Source organism: Agrilus planipennis, unplaced genomic scaffold (genome assembly GCF_000699045.2).
Source record: "Agrilus planipennis isolate EAB-ADULT unplaced genomic scaffold, Apla_2.0 scaffold306, whole genome shotgun sequence".
In the NCBI taxonomy this organism is placed as follows: Eukaryota; Metazoa; Arthropoda; class Insecta; order Coleoptera; family Buprestidae; genus Agrilus; species Agrilus planipennis.
The window spans coordinates 117,610-140,795 of record NW_020439162.1 but is presented as its reverse complement, the minus strand read 5'-3'; the positions used below and the strand labels follow the sequence as shown (position 1 = coordinate 140,795).

Sequence of the window (23,186 nt, the reverse complement as noted above, 5' to 3'; positions counted from 1 at the left end):
AAATTTATAGACTAAAATTGGATATTGATCACCTTCAGCAGGCCCTATGCCCAATAACGGACGAACTAGATTAAATAGCCACTGGAAATGAAAGTAAACTAGGGTGGAATTCCGCAAAACTCCAAGAATGTTAGTTATTAATAACCAAATTACGGTACAGGTACAAAATATTGTCTGTATGTAGTGTCAGCAACAGAAAATTCCGTTATAAGAACGTTCAAAAATTTCTGGAATCAGAATTGTTGAGTCTTTTGTAATAAATCCAGGAAAACTAGCATCCGAAAGATTTTCGGTTTATATTAATTATCTTCGTATTTATACATTGAATATGCAAAGACTTCCGTAACAAAATACTGCAAAAAGTGGACTATTGAACACACCAAATGCGACGAAAAAAGACACGACGCGACGTCTAAAAATCCATTAAACCTAAACGGTAGTTTAGCTAGTTTGACATCGTACTTGATAAGTAACGATCTTGACATTTCTATAATTTGATCGCGGCACCGCCTTAAACGTGATCTTCTTTTGTTACGCTTAAGCAAACGAAAGTTTGATTTTTCAAGGTGAAAACAATTTCAGTACAAAATCATGAATTAATATTTCATCTTACGATGATAAAAATTATTTGCTGAAGTATTGAGATATTCATGTCGAATCATTATTTTAATATTTGTTCAAACAAATTAAAAGTTATAATTTGTTCAATGTTTTCTCTACTTTTCTATTTTTTCTTTGGAGCTTGTACATACTCATTTAACATCTACAACTAACAACGCTACGTACAAGTACTCCTTTTATAATTAACGAGAAGAAATTGTATAAGAAGAGAATTTCAAATTATTTATTATTTTAAGCTATTTTGAAGATTAAGAACTACCACAATTGGGAAACTGACAAAATGAATGATTACATTAATAGGAGTTGTAAAATCTAATTTATTGTGAAAACAACAACTACACAACATGCTACTCATTGTATTTTGTTGCTCTATGTTTCCTACTACATACTGTCTATAAGGGGAAGAAATAGTCAACGTATAATAACTCTTATTGGTTGTTCGGATCTTGAGGAGCAGCTGACGAAAACACTTCTTCATTAAGGTGACACTATTTTTAGGATCAGAGTTTTTCCAATTACGAAATCTAACATTAAGTAGATGAAATGCAAACTATTTTTATTAGTAACAAAGAAATTGAAAAAAAAAAACAAATAAAAGTAAAACTAAAATACTGGTATGCAAGAGAAGAAAAAGTAAGAAAAGAGCGAATATAAAGATAGGAGACGAAAAATTAGAAGAAGTGGCTGATTTTAGATACCTAGTAAGTCAGATAAGTCAGGACGGAAGGAGTAGTAGGAACATGAAGCAGAGGATAGCGCAGGGTCGTGTCGCCTTTAATAAAAAGAAGTCACTTCTATGCTCGCGAGCGGTTAATTTAGAAATTCGATAAAGGTTAATGAATGTTTGGAGAGAGGCGTTGTACGGGTGCGAAAGAAAAAGTTAGAAGCCTTCGAAATGTGGTGTTGTAGGCGAATGATGAGGATAACGTGGTTAGAGGAAGGTTAGAAATGAAGAGGTATTAGAAAGAATAGGAGAACAGAGGACTATATGGTAAACAATAAGATATATGTGAGATAGGTTAGGAGTACATCTTCTCAGGCATGAAGGTCTAGTCAGAGACATATTAGAGGCAGAAGCAGGAGTTAGGAGGGGTAGAGGTAGACCTAGGTTAGATTACTGTTCGCAAATAGTTATGGATGTTGGTTGTTCTAGTTCTGAGAAAATGCGAAGATTACCTCAGGATAGGAAGGAGTGGAGGTGCGTGTCCAATCGGTCTTAGGACTGACGACCTTATGATGATGATGATGAAGAAAGAAATTGAATACCCAGCTTTATCCTGGTACTCTAGGTGAAACAACGAATATTCCATTATTCAACAATTAACCCTTGTTAAAATAAGTTTGGTAGAAAGTAATTTTGAATGTTTGCCATTCAACACAGAATTTCTCGTCGCAGCGGAAATAAACTTGCACTTACTTTTGAGGTTAGAGACAGCCTGTGTGTGGTATACCTAACACTAGCTATAAAAGGGGGAGAGATTTGGAAACATATTTACAGCTATTCATTAGAAGATGTAACTATACAAGAAACATAGGAAAAGAAAGATGGGTAGTGATGGATTATCTCACAGTTCATTCTACTTCGTTTCAAGAATGCGTATAAAACCCTTGTTGTTGTAGTGTTGTAAAGGACCTGACAAGGGTTTATATAGGTGTCTATAAACCGGATTTATAACGGAGTTTTTGTGTATTGTATATGCACGATACGTCCATAATTCTGTTCTTGGTCACCAATGATTCTTAAGTCATCAGATGTGGGTCGTACGAGGAGGCGCTCAAGTATCAGCATGGACAACTTGTCATTTGTTTAACAATTTTTCAATTTTTGAGCGATTTTTGTTTTTGTTGTTTGTGAAAATTACAGTACAAAATTGGATGTTGATCACCTGCAGCAAGAGTCCAACAACGGGCGGACTGCATTAAGTAGCTACAGGAAATGAAACTAATGCAGGGTAGAAGTCCGAAAAACTCCAAGAATGTTAGCTATTAATAATCAAGTTACACGACAGCGGAACCCCAGTATCGGTTCAAGTTAAAGGTGTTAATGCAGGTCTCATGAAACCCGATTGCTCCAAAACTAAGACATGCAACCCAATAAGACTCCTACCGAAGGGTGACTTGGGACTTGAAAACAGTGTCAGTTGTTTCAATATTTGAGGAAGACGAAGATTTTACCAATAGAGATCTCTAATCAAAAAATTTGAAAAAGTAGACCAAAAATTGAAACTCGAGAAAATAAAAGGAGAGACAGGATCTCATCCACGAACTAGAACTAATTTTGAAAAACTACAGAACAAAAGGGTTAATGAACGGTTGTCCTGACAGTTCATTTTCCTAAGATATGGAAAGTAACAAGAAAATTCATGGGCAGTGAAAGGCTCGGTTGTCATAAGAAAAAACATACGTACAGCCGCTCCCCACATCCGACAAGTCGCAAATGGGTTCACGCGTCTGGGTTGGCTCTCCAATGCTGAATATACGAGCAGGATGACTAAGGCCCCCGGCTTCTCTAATAGGAATTGTACCTTGCCTCGAAGAGCGCCACCAGAGGGAAGAATGTACGGGTTAAATGACTTCATTGAAATACAAATTGAAAAATTCAAATAAGAAGGATGTCGTAGACAAATGGAATGACCAAAACAGGAACTACGTCGTCAGCGAAAGACATTTAAAAATTTAGTTGGAAACGATAAAAATGAAAAATTGAGAACTGCACTTCACTTTCTGAAGGATGATCCTTGGAGCGATGGCTTTCTGATCGTCAAGAGGAAGCTGAAGGTAAACTCATAAGTTATTGTATCCCACTAGTAGGCGTTATTTGAGGCGAGATATTCTATCAGTATAGTTGAAATTGAGAAATTAAATGTTTAAATCCGGAAAGGTACTAGGTCCAGATGACGTAACGACTGAAACACTGAAACTAATAATACACGAAACACAAGAGATGGTAAATAATAGGAGTGTTCTGGATCTGCTATACAAAGGGTGCTGTCCCTTTATGGAAAAAGATTGTTAAAGGTGTATGTTTCAAGCGCGGCGCTGTACTGGTCGAAACATTGACGGTGGGCGCGGTGGAAAAGTTTAGAAGCGTTCCAAATGTAGTGTTACAAGCGAATGATGAGGATACTGTGGAGAGAGAAGGTTAGACATGAAGAGAAAGATAGGAGAACAGAGGACTTTATGGAAGTCAATAAGCAATAGGCGAGATATGTTGATAGGGCATCTTCTCAGGCATGAATTTCCAGTCAGAGACATATTACAGGCAGAAACAGTTAAGAGGAGTACAGATAGACCTTGATTAGATTACTGTTTGCAAATAGTTAAGGATGTGGGTTGTTCTAGTTTTGCGAAGATTAGCTCCGGATGATAGGAAGTAGTGGAGGTGCGTGTCCAATCAATCTTAGTACTGACGACCTTATGTTGATAATAACACCCCATCTCCAATGCTTGTAACTTTTTCTTTTTCGCATACATCGTCCACGTTTCACAACTACAAAGAGCCATGCTCCAACCATAGACTTTAAGTGACTATCTAATCTTTACCAAGTTAACCGATCGCGAGCACAAATGTGATTAGCTATCCATTTTTTGTTGTTAAAACTGAGTCGGCCCTGCGTTATTGTTTTTATATCCACCATTTTTTCGTCCTGAGTTATGTGACTTCCTAAACATCAAAGACTTCCTGCAGTCCTTTGTCTTCTATTTCCATTTCTATATTAGCCCTGACTTACTTTTATATTATTTACATACCTTAGGTAAGGTTACGTGATTCCAAAAAGGGTACGTCCCTGTTCGAATTACTCTAGCAACCAACTTTGATCATTCCTTGCAACCCTAAGTTCCTTGGAGTTAGTGTTGGCGACATTTTCCCTCCCGGTCGTCTCCGTCCTCGGCAGTTTTAAATTATGGGACACGAGCATGTAAAAACATTGAAATATAAACATAAACAGTCTGGAGTTTCGAGGCCAACGCTATCGAAAGGGGTTTGGTGCTTTTTGAGGGATCATTCTGATATAGTCTTTTCGAATATACAGTCTAATTATTTTTTCCAATTAGTAAGAGTTTCATTAATTTTGTTATTTTAAGAAAAAGGAAAAAAATAAAGGTTTTTAAATTCTTCGTTGTGAGTGTTATTGTTATTGATATAATTATCTAACATTAGGTAAAAATTTAAGTAATTGTCTTCACGAATTTACAAACTTAGATCATGCTATTTTGGCTAGCTTACTTCGGATGAAATTTTAGCATTAGCGTACTCTTGAGAAACGTGCAAAGACTTGTAGTGGATAAGTATTTCCACTTGCTCGACTTTTATTCTGTGCGAAACTTTGAACGTGTGGTTTTACCCTCCTTTTGTAGATATCTTCGACGAATAAAAACGATTTATTTTAATTTCATGAACCAAAGAAAGGGACATTTCGTAAGTAAATATTTTAAGTGGTAAGGTATGCCGCCGACCTATATACATTTCAATAATTTGTGACAGTATTTGTCTTATTACGTGGTGTAATTCGAGCACGGCGACAGCTGATGAACTTTTGTTTCTTTCAAAGCAAAATGAGGCGTCACCCGACTCGCATTATTAAGCAACGAACAAATAATATGCCAACGGACGAGAGGGCGTTGTTTCATTCAGCCACCGTTTTTAATAGAATTGAAATGCCACATTCCAGTAATCCAATATCGAACAGGACCGTTTTCCTTTGTTTCGAATAAAAATATTGGGTGGAGCTCCTCTTTGTTATTCTGATGATTTAGGGATTTTCAATAAAAATCTGATAATCGGAGTAGATTGGGCGGGGATTTAGATCATTTATATAAATTATGAATTACAAAGAACCACCTTATAGTTGTATCCATTCTTGTGCTTAACGTGTTATTCCTATGGGCTTTTGGAATCGTTAAAGAGAAAATGATACTTGTGAGTTCCAATTATATTTTGTATTGTTCATAAATTAAACTTATTACTACTACATTTTCTGCTTACATGTGAAGTACACCAATCAACATGTTTATAACTTAAGTAAATTAAGTATAATAAATTGCAAGTATGTAAATTAAAAGACTAATGCATGATAGGCCTGTGGTGGCGAATGTTTTTGTGACTATCTCAAAAATACCGACTCTGTCGATTTGACTTTCTAATTGTAATTCGTAAGGCGGATGCAAATATGCAGCAGGGAAATAATGAAATCGAATTTTTCATTGAAGATCTTGCAATTTCGTTAAATATTTAAAACTTGTTTTGTGTTTTCAATCGATTTAAAGCTTTTTAGTAAATATCTGGCTTCATCATGAAGATAATTAAACTTTGCCAGTCGAAATCAAGATATTTAATTATTGGTAACATAACATATATAGTATAGTAATATATTCGTAAATAGATACATATAAATATCCTTTTAGACCATCCTTTTCATCCATTTGAATTTCTCATTTTTTTGGTACCATTTCTTATTACTAGTTCCTAGTTGCAGCCTGTATGTTTCCACGGAGAAAACTAAATTTTTATGACAACGCAAAAATTACAATTTTCGATTGTAAATTACTGAATTTGCTGTAGAAATAGCAGAATTTATTAGGTAACTTGTAATAATCTCAATTTTTTATGACATTGACATGTTTCTTTAAAAATTATTTTTAATTTCTTAATCATTATATTAATCTACACATCGAAGACGCGATCAACATCATTGTACAACTGTAGGGATAGATGTACAGGGGCAAAAGATTAGTATGCTTAGGTTTGTAGATAATATAGCAGTATTAGTATCTACCAAGGAGGACTTAGAGATAGCTTTAAATAAAATGAATGCGGTACTGACAAAACAGTACTGTATGAAAATAAATAAAAGTACAATAAAAATACTGGTATGCAAGGGAAGAAAAAGTAGGGAAAGAGCGAATATAAAGTTAGGAGACGCAAAATTAGAATAAGTGACTGATTTTAGGTATCTAGGAAGTCAGATACTGCAGGATGGAAGGAGTGGTAGGAATATAAAGCAGAGGATAGCGCAGGGTTGTGTCGCCTTCAATAAAAAGAAGTCACTTCTATGCTCGCGAACGGTTAATTTACAAATTCGAAAAAGATTGTTAAAGGTGTATGTTTACAGCACGGTGCTGTACGGATGCGAAGCATGGATAGTGGGCGCGGCGGAAAAGAAAAGGTTAGAAGCGTTCAAAATGTGGTGTTACAGGCGGATGATGAGGATGCCGTAGATAGAGGTTAGAAATGAAGAAATATTAGAAAGAATGGGAGAACAGAGGACTCTATGGAAGTCAATAACAAGTAGGCGATATAGGTTAGTAGGACACCTTAGGCATGAAGGTCTAGTCAGAGACATATTAGAGGAAGATACAGGAGTTAGGAGGGGTAGAGGTAGACCTAGATTAGCAAATAGTTAAGGATGTGGGTTGTTCTGGTTTTAGGGAAATGCGAAGATTAGTTCAAGATAGGAAAGAGTAGAGGTACGTGTCCAACCAGTCTTAGTCATGATGATGATGAATTATTACAATTAAATTTGTAATATCAACTAGAGTACCTAGTAAATTTATTTGTGCTGGGATTTTATTTTTACAAATTCGGGTCCAAATTGTAATTTTTATTATTTTCTCTTACGAAGCAACGGGATAGTGGGATAAATTGTAAATATCGCTTTAATATTTATACAAATCTTCCTTTGCATTTCCTCTGTGTTCTTAGCTTTTTTTTCCCAATACTATTTCTTGAATTTTTGTATCATTTCTTTCAGTCCTCTTCCGTTGTTTGTTAATAATATTATGTCATCTGCATATAAAACTGACTAGATGTGTCTTCTACCAGTTACCATTCTCGCTTGCTGTATACATTCGTGAATATAATATCAATAGTTTAATGCTCTATATTTAATTTTTTATTCCTCAACTACAGTTCCAATCGTCAAATCGTCATCGTGCAGAAGCATCAACCTATGAATTCAAATTTCAATTAGCAGTTATTTTTTATACCTGTTCAATATTAAAATTGACCAGTATATTAGAAATTTGGTAATCTGTGTTTTTGCGACATCTTAAACAGATGCTATTAGAATAACATAAGCAGCCTTTCTACTTTATGCCATAAAACAAAATTTGCAAAAAGAAACTTTTCAAATTTTCAGCCTTCATCGGCTTCACTTTAAATTAACCAATTTCGTTTCGTACTAGATTTTTGTTAAACGCTTTTATGACAAAATTACTGTATAAGTTACCTGCTTTTGACATTTACCTATTATTACCTATTTAAATATACAAAGCAAGAAGGCTTTAAAGAAAATTGATGTCGTTAATGTTGCGTAGATGGCTTGTCTTTATAAGCCAATAAACACTACTTAATAGTTACGTAACATATCTATGTATAAGTGCTTAAAGAATAAAATGTGTTAGCTTTTAGTTTTTAACCCTGATGTCACGTTTTCAAAATAAATGAATAATGATAGCAATAAATAATGGTTTTATAAGCTTTAAAGTGTTGATGATGAGCCCAATATTTTTAATAGCGAAAGGAGAACATACTTCAACAATTTTTGATACGTTTAACAGCCATAGATCATGTGACATAATTTCAAAATTTCCGTTAGGACATTAGATACAATATAAATGCCAGTTTAGAAAAGTACTTATAAATAATTATCATTAGTTGATTATTGGAGGAACTAAATGATTTACCAAACATAATGGTTATCGGCGATACACATTGAAACTCTATTTTTGATTTTTAAAAAATTCAAGATAATAAAACAAATTATGTATCAAATATAATTCACTTACCTAAAGAAGCCGACGTATGGGAAAATAATTGTCAATAATTTGAAACTTTATTATATTTTTGAAGAGAACTGAATATTTCCCAATTATTATTTTTTTTTGATTTAATGCACAAATGTTTAGTGATACTTCCGTTAGGATATATTCTGCTGCTGTTTGATAGACCTTTAAACAACAAATTTTTCCATTTCTTTCAGTTGGTCTACGTATTTCATTTTCGGTGTACCTCTTTTTCTTCTGTCTTCTGTTGTTCTCCGATAATAGAGCTCGGCAGAGCATCCAAGGCCAATATGGCGGTGCCCATGGCTAGCATGAGCTAACAGTGTAGCATTTATATTCTCACTCATTCGTGCAAGTGCATGACAATTACATTTATAGACTGTGAAACTCAAAGCGAAGATGAAATTATAGATAGAATAACTAAAGGTCAAAATGATTCAAAGATTTAAATAAATATTGTTCTCAGTTTTTAACATACGTCTATCATCTGAATGATTGTATTTATTATGTATTACGTACTCTCATACGCAGATTGAAATTAAAATTTATAGTTGTATATCTTGTCAACTATTGATTTCCCATTATTATTCCCATTTTCCAATCATTAAAATAAGATTAAGAACGCGATTTTAATTTTAATACCCTAAATCGAATAATTTTCCGAAAATTTACAGTTAAATGCCTACAATCCGAAAAGTTTCACTTGCATCGTGGTTTCATAAAACCAAACAATTGTTTTTTGTTCATGTTTTCTTTTGTTTATTCCGTATAGTCGAAAATCTGCCTTTTTATCTATAGCTGCCTTGTACAGTTTATTTTACTTTGCGACTTTTTTCATTTTACGTTATTCTTCATAAACTGCGCCAGAACCACATTCCAAAGCTCACAATCATTCTCGGTCTTTTTTGGTTAGGATCCTTGCATTCCTCCAAGTAAAGGTCTTAATCTTAATTTGTTTTTTTTTATTAATACTCTTATTTATTTGCGACATAAAAAGAAATCACATTACATCATATGTGTGCTTGACTATAACAATTCTTGTTATAATGTCAATTGTAGATCTTGTGACTTTTGCAATGATACTGCCTAATTATTGATTTACTTGCCGTATGGAACTGTGATCTAATGCAACGCGGTTGTTTTAAAGCTGGTTAGAAACATTTCAGAGTCAAAATAAAATGAATGTAATAAAATTTAAGCTTTCAAAGTTTCACGCTTTATGAAAGTCGTAAGATTGGTTGGATACGCACCTCTATTCTTTCCTATTCTGGGCTAATATTCACATTCCCATAAAACTAGAACATCCTCTATTCTTAAATATTTGTGAATAGTAATCTAATTTAGGTCTACCTCTACTCCTCTTAACTCCTGTTTCTGCCTCTAATATGTCTCTGACTACACGCCTAAGTAGGTGTCCTACCAACCTATCTCACCTACTTCTTTTTGATTTCCATAGAGTGCTCTGTTCTCCTATTTTTTCTAATACCTCTTCATTTCTAACATTCTCTATCCACGATATCCTCATCGTTTGCCTGTAACATCACATTTCAAAAACTCCTAACCTTTTCTTTTCCGCCGCGGCCACCGTCCATGTTTCGCATCTGTACAGTGCCGTACTCCAGACGTACACCTTTATCAATCTTTTTGGAATTTCTAAATTAACCGTTCGCGTGTCCAAAAGTGACTTCAATTTATTAAAGGTTACTCAACCCTGGCCCAACCTTTTTTTAATATCCCTACTGACTTCTTGGATACCGAAAATCAGCCACGTCTAATTTTTATCTTTATATTCGCTCTTTCCCTACTTTTTGTTCACTTGTATTCCAGTATTTTTGTTTTACTTTTATTTATCCTCATACGATACTGTTTTGTCAATACATCTTTCATTTTATTTAAGCTTCCTTTAAACTCCTCCTTGCTTATTAGTACTGATACATCATCTGCAAATCTAAGTATACTAATCTATCCCTGTCTTTAATGATATTGATCACGTCTTCGATGTACAGATTAAAAACTAGCGGTGACAGTGTGCATCCTTGTCTGAATTCCTTCCAAATATGTATGAAGCATGGTATAAAAATATAAAGAATGAACTACAACAAATTTAGTATATACAATATTCATGAATTATTTCACGTAACTGTACAGTAATTTTGGTATTTCTATATTAATTTATAAAGACACACTTTATGTAGGTACTTCTAACAGAAGTGAATGTAGATGAACTAAAGTTACTGCTTGTGCCTACAGAAATGCCTTGATTGTCTAAATAAGGATTGTATTCCTTAAAACTGTGAATTATTTCATAAATAATTATTATGGATGGGATCGAAAAACTAGAAATGCAAATTTTAGACAATACTAATTAATTAAAGATATATAGGATGTTTCAACAATAGATCGGCTATTATACATAAGAGTTCGTTTCTAAAGTAACATATTTTGAATTACATTTTATTTAAAATTGGCAAAGTGATTGTATTATTTATTTGAAAGGTAAAACAATGGTATGTTCTTAAAAATTCCCTAGGCAAAACAGGCAAATTGTGGTTCGCAAGCCTTTTTGACACCTTTGGTATGGCTTTATCGCATGACCACCTGCTGGTGCTAATGGTGGTTGAAATCGCGTACAGTGTCATTAAATAGCGCATGATATTCAGTTAAAGCGCATCAAATATGACCTAGAACCATGCGGCACCTAGGGGAGACATGGTACATTATATCAGGATGATGAAAATGCCGTGGGCGCAAAAGATTTGAAATGAGGAGGTACTGAAAAGAGTAAGAGAACAGAGGGCGCTACGAAGGTCCGTAAGGAAATGGAGAATTGCGAAGTTATGGCTCCATGATGATGATAGTGGTGACACACCTTGATACACTGCTTTTCTTAACAATTTGATTCTTCTACTTCGAAAACGTACCGACCGCTAACCTAGGCTTTCCTAACTAACCGATTTTATTTTTAAAAATGTTAGTGCTCCTTTATGTGTCATCATCATCATAAGGTCGTCATTCCTAAGATTGGTTAAACATGCACCTCCACTCCTTCCTATCCTGAGATGATCTTCACTTTTCCCTAATACTAGAACAACCTACATCTTTAACTATTTGCGAACATCCCTCCTAATTCCCGTTTCTTCCTCTATGCATGAGAAGATGTTCTACCAACCTATCTCGCCTATTTCTTATTGACTTCCATAAAGTCCTATTTTTATATTTTTTCTAATATCTTTCCATTTCTAACCTTCTCTATCCACGGCAACATCATCATTCGCCTGTAACACCACACTTTTATGTGTAAAAAATTAATAAATATCAGGTGAACTAAAATTTGAAAAATCGGAAACTTTTGTGAAAGACGTAGGTTGCAAAAACTATTAGATGGGTTTTCTTGGAATTTTCTGTGCTATTTAATTTAATAATATCTGACAGGCACATATCGAAATTATTTACCATATATCTACGGTAACATTCTAGAGTCATATCAGAAACAGGATTAGAAATGATGTAGAAAACATTCTTCTCGCAACAGGTACCGTCTGGTCTACTTGTAAAATGTTAAAACGAAGCAAAGTACTTGCGATTTTAAGAAACATGTAATATTTATTTACCCTACAGCAGTGGTTTCCAACCTTTTTGTACCTGCGCCCCCCTTTAAAAGAAAAAATTGTCGCGCCCCCTTAATTTTTTTAACAATCTAATTTCATAAATACTCAACTGATTTTATAATTTATTTAATGGGCTACAAAATAATATAGGATATTATGTAAAAATGTACATAAAATGGATGGATGTTTTAGCATTTGTACCCGAGAAATTCGCGGCGAGGATTGTGGATTAAGTATACCTATTTTGCTGATTCATTTTTTTGACACCTATTCGACTTTTTGGTTTGTATTCGAAAATGATATTTTGGAAACAGCTGCATGCCCCCTTTGTAACAGTCCCGCGCTCTCCTAGGGGGGCGCGCCCCACAGGTGGGAAACCACTGGAATAAGGACTTGTTTAAAATTGTGGTTAATCTTTTCCCTGAATATGTAGAATACATACTATTTATGATGGAATATTTTGAAAATCAGTCACTTCTTCTAATTTTTCGTCTCCTATCGTTATATTCGCTCTTTCTCTAGTTTTTATTCCCTTGCAAACCAGTGACTGATTTTACGTATGTAGGAAGTCAGATAAGTCAGAAAGGAAGCAGTAGTAGGGATATAAAGCAGAGGATAGCACAGGGTCCAGTCGCCTTCAATAAAAAGAAGTCACTTCGATGCTCGCGAACGGTTAATTTAGAAATTCGAAAAGATTGTTAAAGGTGTATGTGTGGAGCGCGTCGTTGTACGGGTGCGAAACATGGACAGTGGGCGCGGCGGAAAAGAAAAGGTTAGAAGCATTCGAAATGTGGTGTTACAGCCGTACGATGGGGATACCGTGGATAGAGAAGGTTAGAAATGAAGAGGTATTAGAAAGAATAGGAGAACAGAAGACTCTATGGAAGTCAATATGAAATAGGCGAGATAGATTGGTAGGACACCTTCTCAGGAGTTAGGAGGAGTAGAGGTAGACCTAGATTAGATTACTGTTCACAAATAGTTAAGGATGTGGGATGTTCTAGTTTTAAGGAAATGCGAAGATTAGCTCAAGATAGGAAAGAGTTGAAGTGCGTGCCCAACCAGTCTTAGGACTGACGNGAAAAATGAGCGCCTTCATAATATAATATCATGTCAACAAAATCAAACAAAACCAACCAGAAAATGGCAAATTACAAAAAATCCCGCAAAAATAAGGAAAAATCCCTTTATCCCTCGAGAACGTCAAAAATCCCTCGAATCGGGATAAATCCCTCGAATTGGCAACACTGCCACTGCCTTACAGGCTCTGTCCATGGTTGTTGCTTATGTTAGATTAGGTATAAGCACCTTTTTGGTAGGGGTTCGAATCTCTATTCTCTCGACCTACTTTAGTTACTGGTTATTGACCGTAATGGCGTTCTTTATCGTATTTTACAGATTGGCCTCCTGTCCCTTGTTTGTTTCTCACTGGGAAGTTACAATCCGGGATATTTTCCCGGAGGTCATGGTGCATTTTTTGGAGGTGGATATTACCCTGGAGGCCCCTCAGTACCGATCAATCAACTGAATAATGCTAACAATGGCGAAGGCAATTATGCATATAGTTATCAAACTGGAAACGGAATTTCAGCTCGTGAATCAGGACGTTATGTAGGAGGTTTGCCTGAAGGAGGAGCCTCAGTAGCTGAAGGATCTTACTCATTTACGGCCCCAGATGGACATACTTATTCTATATCATACACTGCAGATGAAAATGGATTTCATCCAGTTGGGGCTCATATTCCTACCCCTCCGCCCATTCCGGAGGCAATATTAAGATCATACAGAGGTTATCATTACAAATAAAAAATATAATGAAATGGTTTTTGACTAAGATTTAATTTGCGTTCATGATAGCTTTAGGAATTCTTAAATAATAATGTAGATATTTACAGGCATATCATATTCTCTAGAATTTAGTCGTTTAGTAATGATCTCTAAGTAAAAGTAATGTATTTACTTATACAGACATAAACAGTTAATGTGTACTTTGAGCAATAAAGAGTTAAACTCTTGTTATTATTTTTTTTATAGTCATGTAGGTGGTACATGTGTAACAGATTTATATCCTTTACGGATTAATCACAAATGATATAAAGATATGAAATATATATCAAGATAAACATGAACCACTTCTACATTTTATAGAGGATGATACCAAATATATTAAAAAGAAAATTAATTTAAATTTTTTCCCAGTATAAACAACCTCAAGTTAGAGGGAAAATTTGTTGCTGTTGTCACACCCTCGCCGGGAATCGATCCCGGGGCCTTTGCCTTTACGTGAGGTGACAACAGCATACAGTGGGAAAAATTAAAATGAATTTTCATATTAATATATTCGATATCACCCCCTATTAAATGTCAAAGTGGTTCATGTTTATAGTATTAATATAATTACATTAGTTCGACAGATCTGTGACTTAATAAGTTCCGTTTGTCGTTGTTACTACTGTCACCTCTCGTAGCTTAGTCGTCAGAGCATTGGTGCGTAAAGTCAAAAGTCCGGGGTTCGATTCTCAGTGAGGCTATGAGAACACCAACAAATTTTCTCTCATTAACTTGAGTTTATATATAGTTTATAGTCGGAAAAAATTAAAATTAATTTTCATATTAATAATTCATGTCCGATCCGACGGGACTTGAACCTTGGCGAAACTCTTGTACAAACTAGAGTGGGTGGATCGGCTTGCGAGTTTCGATGATTTAGGGCGCCGGACCATAGGTTCAACCATAATGGAGGGGTTCTTAAAGAGAAGCCAGACTAAGACAAGTCCCTGAAAGAGGGCAGCAGCTCTTTCAGTACTCAGGGTGGCAGAGATCACGAGGATCGGTATGGCACCCTGATGCACAATACTGCGATGTGGAAGGCAACGGGAAACCACCACATTATGATCCCGAGTACAACGTACGTTAACAATTAAATGATGGCGTCCTCTGGGGTAAAGCACTCCAGACGTAAACTAGTCCCCCATTCGGATGTCCGTGCGGGGACTACCTCGGGGAATGTCATCAATAAGTGCTATAGGGATAGGTGCAATATTTCACAATGAGGCAAGTAGGAAAATTAGACAATTTAAAAGTAGAGATGGATAGACTAGAATTAGATATAGTAGGTATTAGTGAAGTCCGTTGGCCCGAAGCTGGAGACTTCTGGAGTGGGGACTTTAGAGTAATACATACAGGATTGTTGTGGAATTTACTTGTTGTGTTAGTTTATTTATTTAGTGGCCATTTCATAAAAGACTATTACAATAAGGACAATTAGTAGTGTGATAGTGCATACTAGTAGGGTTCTTATTTAACCGTCAGTTGGTGATGAGTTCATTACCAATGCCTATCGGATAATTCGAAATATTCCCGGTATCTGGGCCAAAATTCGCAGCAACTGGGTACGCCGCTGTCAGTGTTGCATTGAAGCAAATGTCGGACAATTTCAACATCTTTTATAAAAGGTACGCTCTTCTTCTTTTTCACTTTTACCTTTTTTTTGCGAGCTAAATTGTCACTAGATTGAAGATTTGTTGTATTTTGTGTCAGGAAGCCATGTTTTTTTTAATTATTATAAATGGGACACCCTGTATAGAGTAAACGAACGTGTTTTAATATTGGGAATAGATTAGATGTTCAAAATATGAAAGTTTACCGTAATATTTCCGGAAGCGCAAAGTTTGTTATCGTGATCCCCTTGGTTGTGATTAATTTGTCGTTTTCGTAATAATTAAGATGATGTTTGAGTTTGTGATCGTAATTGCCGACAACGCCGGTGGATTTTCTGACCTTTTGTGAAAGAAATAGTGGCTTGCTGACCCTTGGACGTATCTGTGCAAGTTACAGTTGCATGATAAATACTATAAATTACTGGAATGAATTTAGAGTACAAGAATGTGGGAGATGATAAGTTATGCGGAAGAAGAAAACTCAGCATGAAAACTATTTAGGATAGAAGGTGTTTTAACACGAGTAACTGCTACAGAACTAAAACTTGGTTAAAAGAATAATTAATATGTCCACCTCAGTGATAACTCCATAAAGACAGATATGAAGGAAATGATGGAGACAGTAAAAATTGCAATAGATCAAATTAGTACTACTAGTAAACTGAATGAAATTATGAAGAAGTTGAATGGCACGAATAGCCAAAGGGAAGATATAGCATATGCAGACAAAGAAAATAAATCAGAAGAAGGGGGGTTATTATTGTTCACCTTAAAAAATATAATCAAACTAGTGAAACAACAAAAAGAGTATGCAAAGAGAAGATAAATTTTACTGAAATGATAGTTGGTATTGAAAACGTTAAGAAAATAGAAATGGAGGAATTGCTATTACATGTAAAAGCAACGAAAAAAATTAAGAAAATAAATATGGATGTTAAAAACTGGGCATGGATTCTTCAATTGAGAAAGCCAAGAATAAGAAGTTTTGACATGGAAGCAAAAATGAATAATCAGGAATTAATAAAAGCAATGTGAAGCCAAAACACTGAAGTAGTAAATGATGAGTCGGAGAAAGGAAAAAATAATAGCTCAAAAAGACGAACAGTCGTCACCGAAATGGATACACATACCTTTAACACAGCGATGGAAGAAAGAAGATCGAAGATTAGGTGACAGCGTTGGTTTTTGGGGGTGTATAGGTACGCATGAATTGTTATTATTACGAGCTTTGGAATAACAAATGTAATAAGAGAAAAGTATTTTTATGGTGAAAGGTTGTAAGGAAAACCAGCCAAAGTGTAATAATTATACAGAAGCAAAAGAGAAATTAAATTTAAACCATACTATATTAAGTAACGAATGCCCGATGTGCCAAAGAGGATCAATATGAAATGAAGGGCGGTTTTGTATAACAGCATATAGTCACCACAAAAACAATAAAATGTAGTAAAGGGGGTATAATAATATTCATTGTAAATAATTTAACTTAAAAGAATGATTTGGTAGCACACTTATTATAAGAATCTTAACCTATATAATGCATAAGTCATCCTTGCGCAGGGGCCATGCTAATCTATAATCACGCTTGAATAAACCAAAACGTAACAAAAAACAAAGTTGCTTAATTATTTGACTGCCACCCTGGAAAAAGGAAAAACACAATATAATTTAAAAGTACGTAACGGTTAGGTTTTTTCATAGTAGAGAGAGATAGATAAGGGATAGGGAGTATTTGCTATATCTTTGGATTATATGACTATAAAAAAGGAAGCATTGTTAAAAAACTTAAATTTGATGTACAATGTAGCTGCTGACGTGTATGAATGGTTTGAAAATTATCTAAACGACAGAAAGTTAAATTTAACAGCATGGGCCTGAAGAGAAATAAGTTAATCATGGTGTTCCAGAAAGGAAAAAAAGCTTTTGGCTGTTTCATTCCCATCACCGATTAATGCTGGTGGACGGGCAGTCCCTCTGGACTACGTCGAAAGGTAGGGCGGAAGACCCTCTTCAGCCTCCTTTTAGGAATCGTGGGAATGGGTGAGACAGAAGAGAATGAAAAATTATATCTGGAATATTACCGTCTCAGCATTTGCCTAAGTGATTCATGGAAACCAGAGAAAAACTTGGACCAAGACAGACGGACCCGGAATCGAATCGACGTCCGAATTCTAAAGAATGGTCTGAACCTCTAGGCGATGCCGCTCGGTCTACAAGGGAGCAAGTTAGCACCCCTATTGTACATTTTGTATATTAATCACCTGGGCACGGGTAATAAGACATTGTAAAAATATATTTGCCGATAACATTTTGATTTATTTGTGCGGTCCAGATATTAAAAAAAATATAAGTTTACTTTATCAGGAATTAGCTTCGGTTTGTGAATGGTTACATATAAATTCTTTGAGAATAAATGTTGAAAAAACAAAATGTATGGCTTTAGGTAAAATCGGTTTTAGATTTGTGGCAGAAATGAAGCAGTAACAGAAGTTTTAGATTGGGTGAGTAAATACACATATTTGGGAGTCAATATAGATAACTGTCCGAATTTCAGAACATATTAACCATACCAATGTTAAAATAGCAAAGGAAGTTAGTTTAATGCACAGGTCAAGAAAAATTGTTTTAAAAGCACAAAAATAAATATTATTCAAAATAGTTGTAATGCCTCATTTACAATACTGTTCAACAATTATGTGTCTGTGGTCGTATATTCAATAAACATACATAGTGTTGATAAGTTTATTTTGTGTTTTATATTTAATTTAGAATAAGCTTTTATCAATTAGATATTACGTACGTTTGAACTATTTTGTAAGATCGTTTGAATTGATATTCTAAATTTGTGTTTTTTTCCATCTACTAAAATTAATCCTACGAAAAAGTTACATCAATTATGTTGACACCGTGATCATCATCAGATATAGTCAAACAGCTTCCTAGTAGCGATGATTATTCATAGTAATTTGTATACTAATAAACGTGCTTACAGCGTAATGACTGTAAAACGTGCATACACTCTCTGGATGGAATATTGAAATAAATACGCATATCTTTGCAAGGAACAGTAAGTGCGTGGGCCAGGGTATTGTAAAAATTTTCATACATATTTAAGAAGGACGCAGGCATCAAAAGATCAAAAACGCATTGCAGAATAGGCGGTTGTAGTGACTAATCTCTTCTGCCCTTGTTTAACAAATACTTTTGGTTTCGTAGGTGCAGTCTTATGCAATGTGATGTGAGGATGATGATTCGATAAATGTATTCTTTGATGTAAAATTATTCCGTTTTTACGTAGTAGGGGTTATACCTAACTATTGTCAGGTATAAATATCTGATTTATTTTGTTAACGATCAGAAAATCCAGTGATACCTCTAGTGATACTTACAGTGCTAACGATACCTCTACTTTGATTTATTCAAGATGATAGCGGTGAGTAAGGAGTGCATTTTAATTTTCGTTGCGATTTGTTTTAAATATTTATGGGAAAATTAAAACAGTTTATTGTTGGATCGTGTAATCCAATTTAATGTAATAGCATCTTTTATTTCCCATAAATAAACAAAATTAGTGTCAACATTTCACCATCATTCTGGGCAAAGAGAATTCTTTAGAAAGGAAGTAAATAAACCATCGATTTGTTCATATTTTTTTCATATTTTTAAACAATTACAAACTGATGTAAAATAAAAGAGAAAGAAGTCACTTATATGCTCGTGAACTATTAATTTAGAAAATAGAAAAAGATTGTTAAAGATAGGAACGCGGCGCTGTACGGGTGCGAAGCATGGACGATGGACGCTGCGAAAAAGATATGTGGTGTTACAGGCGAATGATAAGGATACAGTGAATAGAGTAGATTAGAAATGAAGAGGTATTAGAAAGACTAGGAGAACAGAGGACTCTATGGAAGTCAATAAGAAATAGACGAGATAGGTTGGTAGGACACCTTCTTAGAGGGCTAGTCATATTAGAGGCCGAAACAGGAATTAAGAGGAGTAGAAGTAGATTAGATTACAGTTCATAAACAGTTAAGGATGTGGGATGTTCTAGTTTTAGGCCAGGAAATAGTGAAGGTGCGTGTCCAACCAGTCCTAGGACTGACGACCTTATTATGATGATGAAACAATAAATTAAATTCTAGTCTCTTTTGACAAAATTAAAGTAATTCTTAACAATTCATTTAAATGAAAATGTATTAAAATTGGAAGTTAGTCTAATAAGTGATAATTGTTTAACTATGACATTATAGTAATAGATGTTTCTGTAAAAGTTTGAACAATGACTATTTTAACATTTTCTCCCATTCGTAAAGTCTATGATATAGCAATTGTAATTAAAAGAATATTATTAGGAGCGATGGTGAATAATCCTATCACGAACTTTCGGTAAAACTTAAGCTATTGACTTTTGCTACATTTCTGGCTTTTTTAGCCTTCGTTGAATAAAAAACGAAATTTTTCCTGTTTCGAACCGTGTATAGTTTTGTGGTTATTTAATATTTCCGCAGCCGTGTCATTGCCTTGTGTAAAATACTTGAAACTGTTCAGTGGAAAGAATTAGAGAGTTGACTAAATTGAGTTAAGTTGAGATAAAACAATTTATATATTTTGAAGAAAACAAAAGACGCCGAAACGTCGAATAATCTCATATTTCAATGTTATCGTTTTCATATTGACCCTCTCAAGAAAATCTTACATTTTTCGCATAAAAATATAATAGTGTATACTAAAGGTATTAAAAAGATACCCTCTGTGATTTGTTTAATGATATATTTACAAATGGTTTCTTCCATGCAAGGAAATAAAATATCTATTTAAACACAAACAGATGTTTACCTATCCGTTGTGTTTATTGACACCTCAATCGTTTAAAAAAGTGGAAAATTGTTTAAAAAACTACTAAAAAAAGAATGTGGTCAACAAAAAATACAAACGTATTAGTGTATCTTACACGGAAAAACTGCAGGACTTTTAATTGTGTTGTTTAATAGAAAATAACAAATGTAAAGTAAATAAGTTAATACCCTTATATGACTTTATAAATATATCAAGTTAAAAATTAATAGATACACCTCAATACCCCTACAAATAACTTTATTATTCGGAGCATACCTGTCAAATAAATTTCTTTATAAATATATCAAGTTACTATTAGGTAGGTACTGATTAAAAATTTCTTTTTCACAGTTTGTATTTCCCTGCCTTTTCGCCTTTGCATTTGGCGCAAGGTTAGATAATGCTTTCTATAATCCAAATGTCCTGGCGTACTCAGGATCACCGACTCCTAGGCCTCTAGAACCTCAAACGTTCCACAATATTATCCCTATTTTACGCTACAGTAGCGATAATAATGAAGACGGCAACTACCGGTTCGCATATGAAACTGGTAACGGGATTGCTGTGCAAGAAAATGGACATCTTTCAGGATCGGTTCCCGAAGGACCAGCCGTTGTATCTGATGGTAGCTTCTCATACACTGGACCTGATGGACATACATACAGTATTTCTTACACCGCTGATGAGAATGGTTTCCGACCTGTAGGAGCGCATATCCCCACTCCTCCACCTATTCCGGAAGCAATTGCTAAATCGCTGATAGAAAATGCCAGAAGTGGAAATGACGCTGATAATGGTCAATATCGTCCTTCAGTTATTCCTGCTTATAGATTTTAATTTACTTATTTACTTATTTTTTCTGAGAAAACGGCAGTGAATATTTAGTCATTTATACTCTATATATATTGTTATTTATAAATAAATAAACCAAATGCAATTTTAGAATGTGCTTATTTTTTTTTTGATCAAAGAGTGAAGGAAAACACAAAACTGATGCACTTTTATGCAGTTTCTGTGGCCAGAAGGTTATCTGTTCAAAGTGTCTATAGTTGGAGCGTTCAAAATTGACATCGCAATAAAACTGTCGTATTTACTTCTTCTTTCAACTTACTAATTAGACTAGTAGTCCAGTCGGTAGAGAATTTTCCCGACATAAATTTGTAACCGGACGGGAGTTGTTTCATGTTGTAGACGGGGAAAAGTTGAACATCCCTGTATATTTTTAAACTTCGAAAAAGTGTGCGTTAACGAATGGGGGAGGTCCAAAGTTGCCAAAAACCAGGTTTTTAGATTTAGAAATTAAGAAATTAAAAACCTTCAATTTGAGCCTCGGTACGATCAATTGTGTCAATTGGTTATTACACAAATCCCAAAAAATCATCAAAAATTGTCATTTCTTGTATATTGATTGTTTATTGCAAAAACGACGTTTTTAGTGATTTTATCACATTGAAATGAAGGTTTTTAAATTTGGAATCGAACTAGTTTCTGTGTGCGTAAATCGGTTAATTTGTTAGTGAGATATTGTTAATTGTTTATCCCAACAGACATGAATAGTTATTGGCGTAACTTTTTTTTGAGCAAACATTTTCAGTTGCACGTAGGTTCAATCTCTTTGCAAAGGTGGAGTTAGAGGCATATCAAAAAATTCATTTTTATCCCCTTATTTATTGCTGTAAATAAGGGGGTCATTTTTCATTATAAACAATTAGAGCTGGAGCGACTCCTACGTAACGTACGAATTTTTAACCGAGGAATATGAAAGGGTGACTTCGAAACAAACATTAAAAGAGCAAACCGAATCTCCTACGACCAGTAGGAATCGAGTTAACACTTTTTCTTTTAACTATTAAATAATGAATTTGGGGGCATTTGATAGAGAAATCTTTATATTTTGTAGTATCGTTTTTAAAAAAGTGGTAATTTTTTTGTTATTGCTAAAAGACCTTTCTAAAGTGATCAGTAATTCCTGACGACGGGACGTAGTTAGCGGTGAGAATAAAACATTGCAGGCTGGCGCGCCGCGTCAATTGGAGAACGCGGAGAAAATAGTCGTATCTCTGAAAATTTTCATCGGATTAAGCTGTTTTTCTTTTTTCAATCTGGGTTAACACAAAAAATTACGAACAGTAGTACTACTACTTCTATTCACGATAGACGTTGTGGGGAATATTATTATCATAGAAAAGAGATGTCAGGTAGGAATTGCAGCGGACACTAATAAAGAAAATAATGTGTATCAAAGATGCAGACAAGCAGAATTTGAGCATTTTGCCAGCATCGAACTTTAAAGAAAGTTCAAATTTCTCAGGAATTTAGGAAAGCAAAGACGTTTTTTTCACTCTCTTCTGTCTTTATTTCGTCCGTCTCATCTTTCTCACCCGAACCACCACCCACCCATTCCCACGATTCCTGAAAGCAAGTTGAAGAGGGCCTTCCGCCCTACCTTCCGGCATAGTCCGGAGGGACTGCCCGCCCACCAGCATTACTGGCTGGTGGGAATGAAACACCCAAAAGTTTTTTAAGATATAATTCCAACTAGACAGCTATAACTAGGGTTGCCACCTTTTCAGGCTTTACATAAAGTATTTCTAGACTAAAAGGTTAAAAGAAAGTACTCGGCATAAAAATAAAGTATTTTATTTTTTGTTTTTAAAAACATATTTTTTGTTACACCTAGCAGCCAGTAACAAATTGTTGTCGCTCTTAAATATATTAATAGCCTCTAAACATGGCAAACAAAGATTTAAGTAAACTAAAAGTTCATTTTTAATTAGTTTTAATGAAGCTTTATTCCTGTCGTCCCGCCACTTTGCGTTCATAACAGAGAATACTCTTTCTGTAAATGCTGAAGTGGCCGGAACGGACAGCAAAAGTGACACTACTTTGAACA

General features: G+C 34.7%; 2 protein-coding genes across 2 annotated transcripts; both read left to right on the top strand.

Annotated features, from left to right (window-relative positions):
* The first annotated feature begins 5,488 nt into the window (after positions 1-5,488).
* LOC108742127 (pupal cuticle protein 20-like) lies at positions 5,489-13,820 on the top strand. The gene is made up of 2 exons (XM_018477184.1): positions 5,489-5,542; positions 13,413-13,820. Exons 1-2 carry the CDS (start codon positions 5,534-5,536, stop codon positions 13,818-13,820), a joined length of 417 nt encoding a protein of 138 aa, XP_018332686.1. The 5' UTR covers positions 5,489-5,533.
* A 4,898-nt stretch (positions 13,821-18,718) lies between these two features.
* LOC108742131 (endocuticle structural glycoprotein SgAbd-4-like) lies at positions 18,719-21,232 on the top strand. Its single transcript, XM_018477188.1, has 2 exons — positions 18,719-18,887; positions 20,645-21,232. Exons 1-2 carry the CDS (start codon positions 18,879-18,881, stop codon positions 21,128-21,130), a joined length of 495 nt encoding a protein of 164 aa, XP_018332690.1. The 5' UTR covers positions 18,719-18,878; the 3' UTR covers positions 21,131-21,232.
* Positions 21,233-23,186: the final 1,954 nt, after the last annotated feature.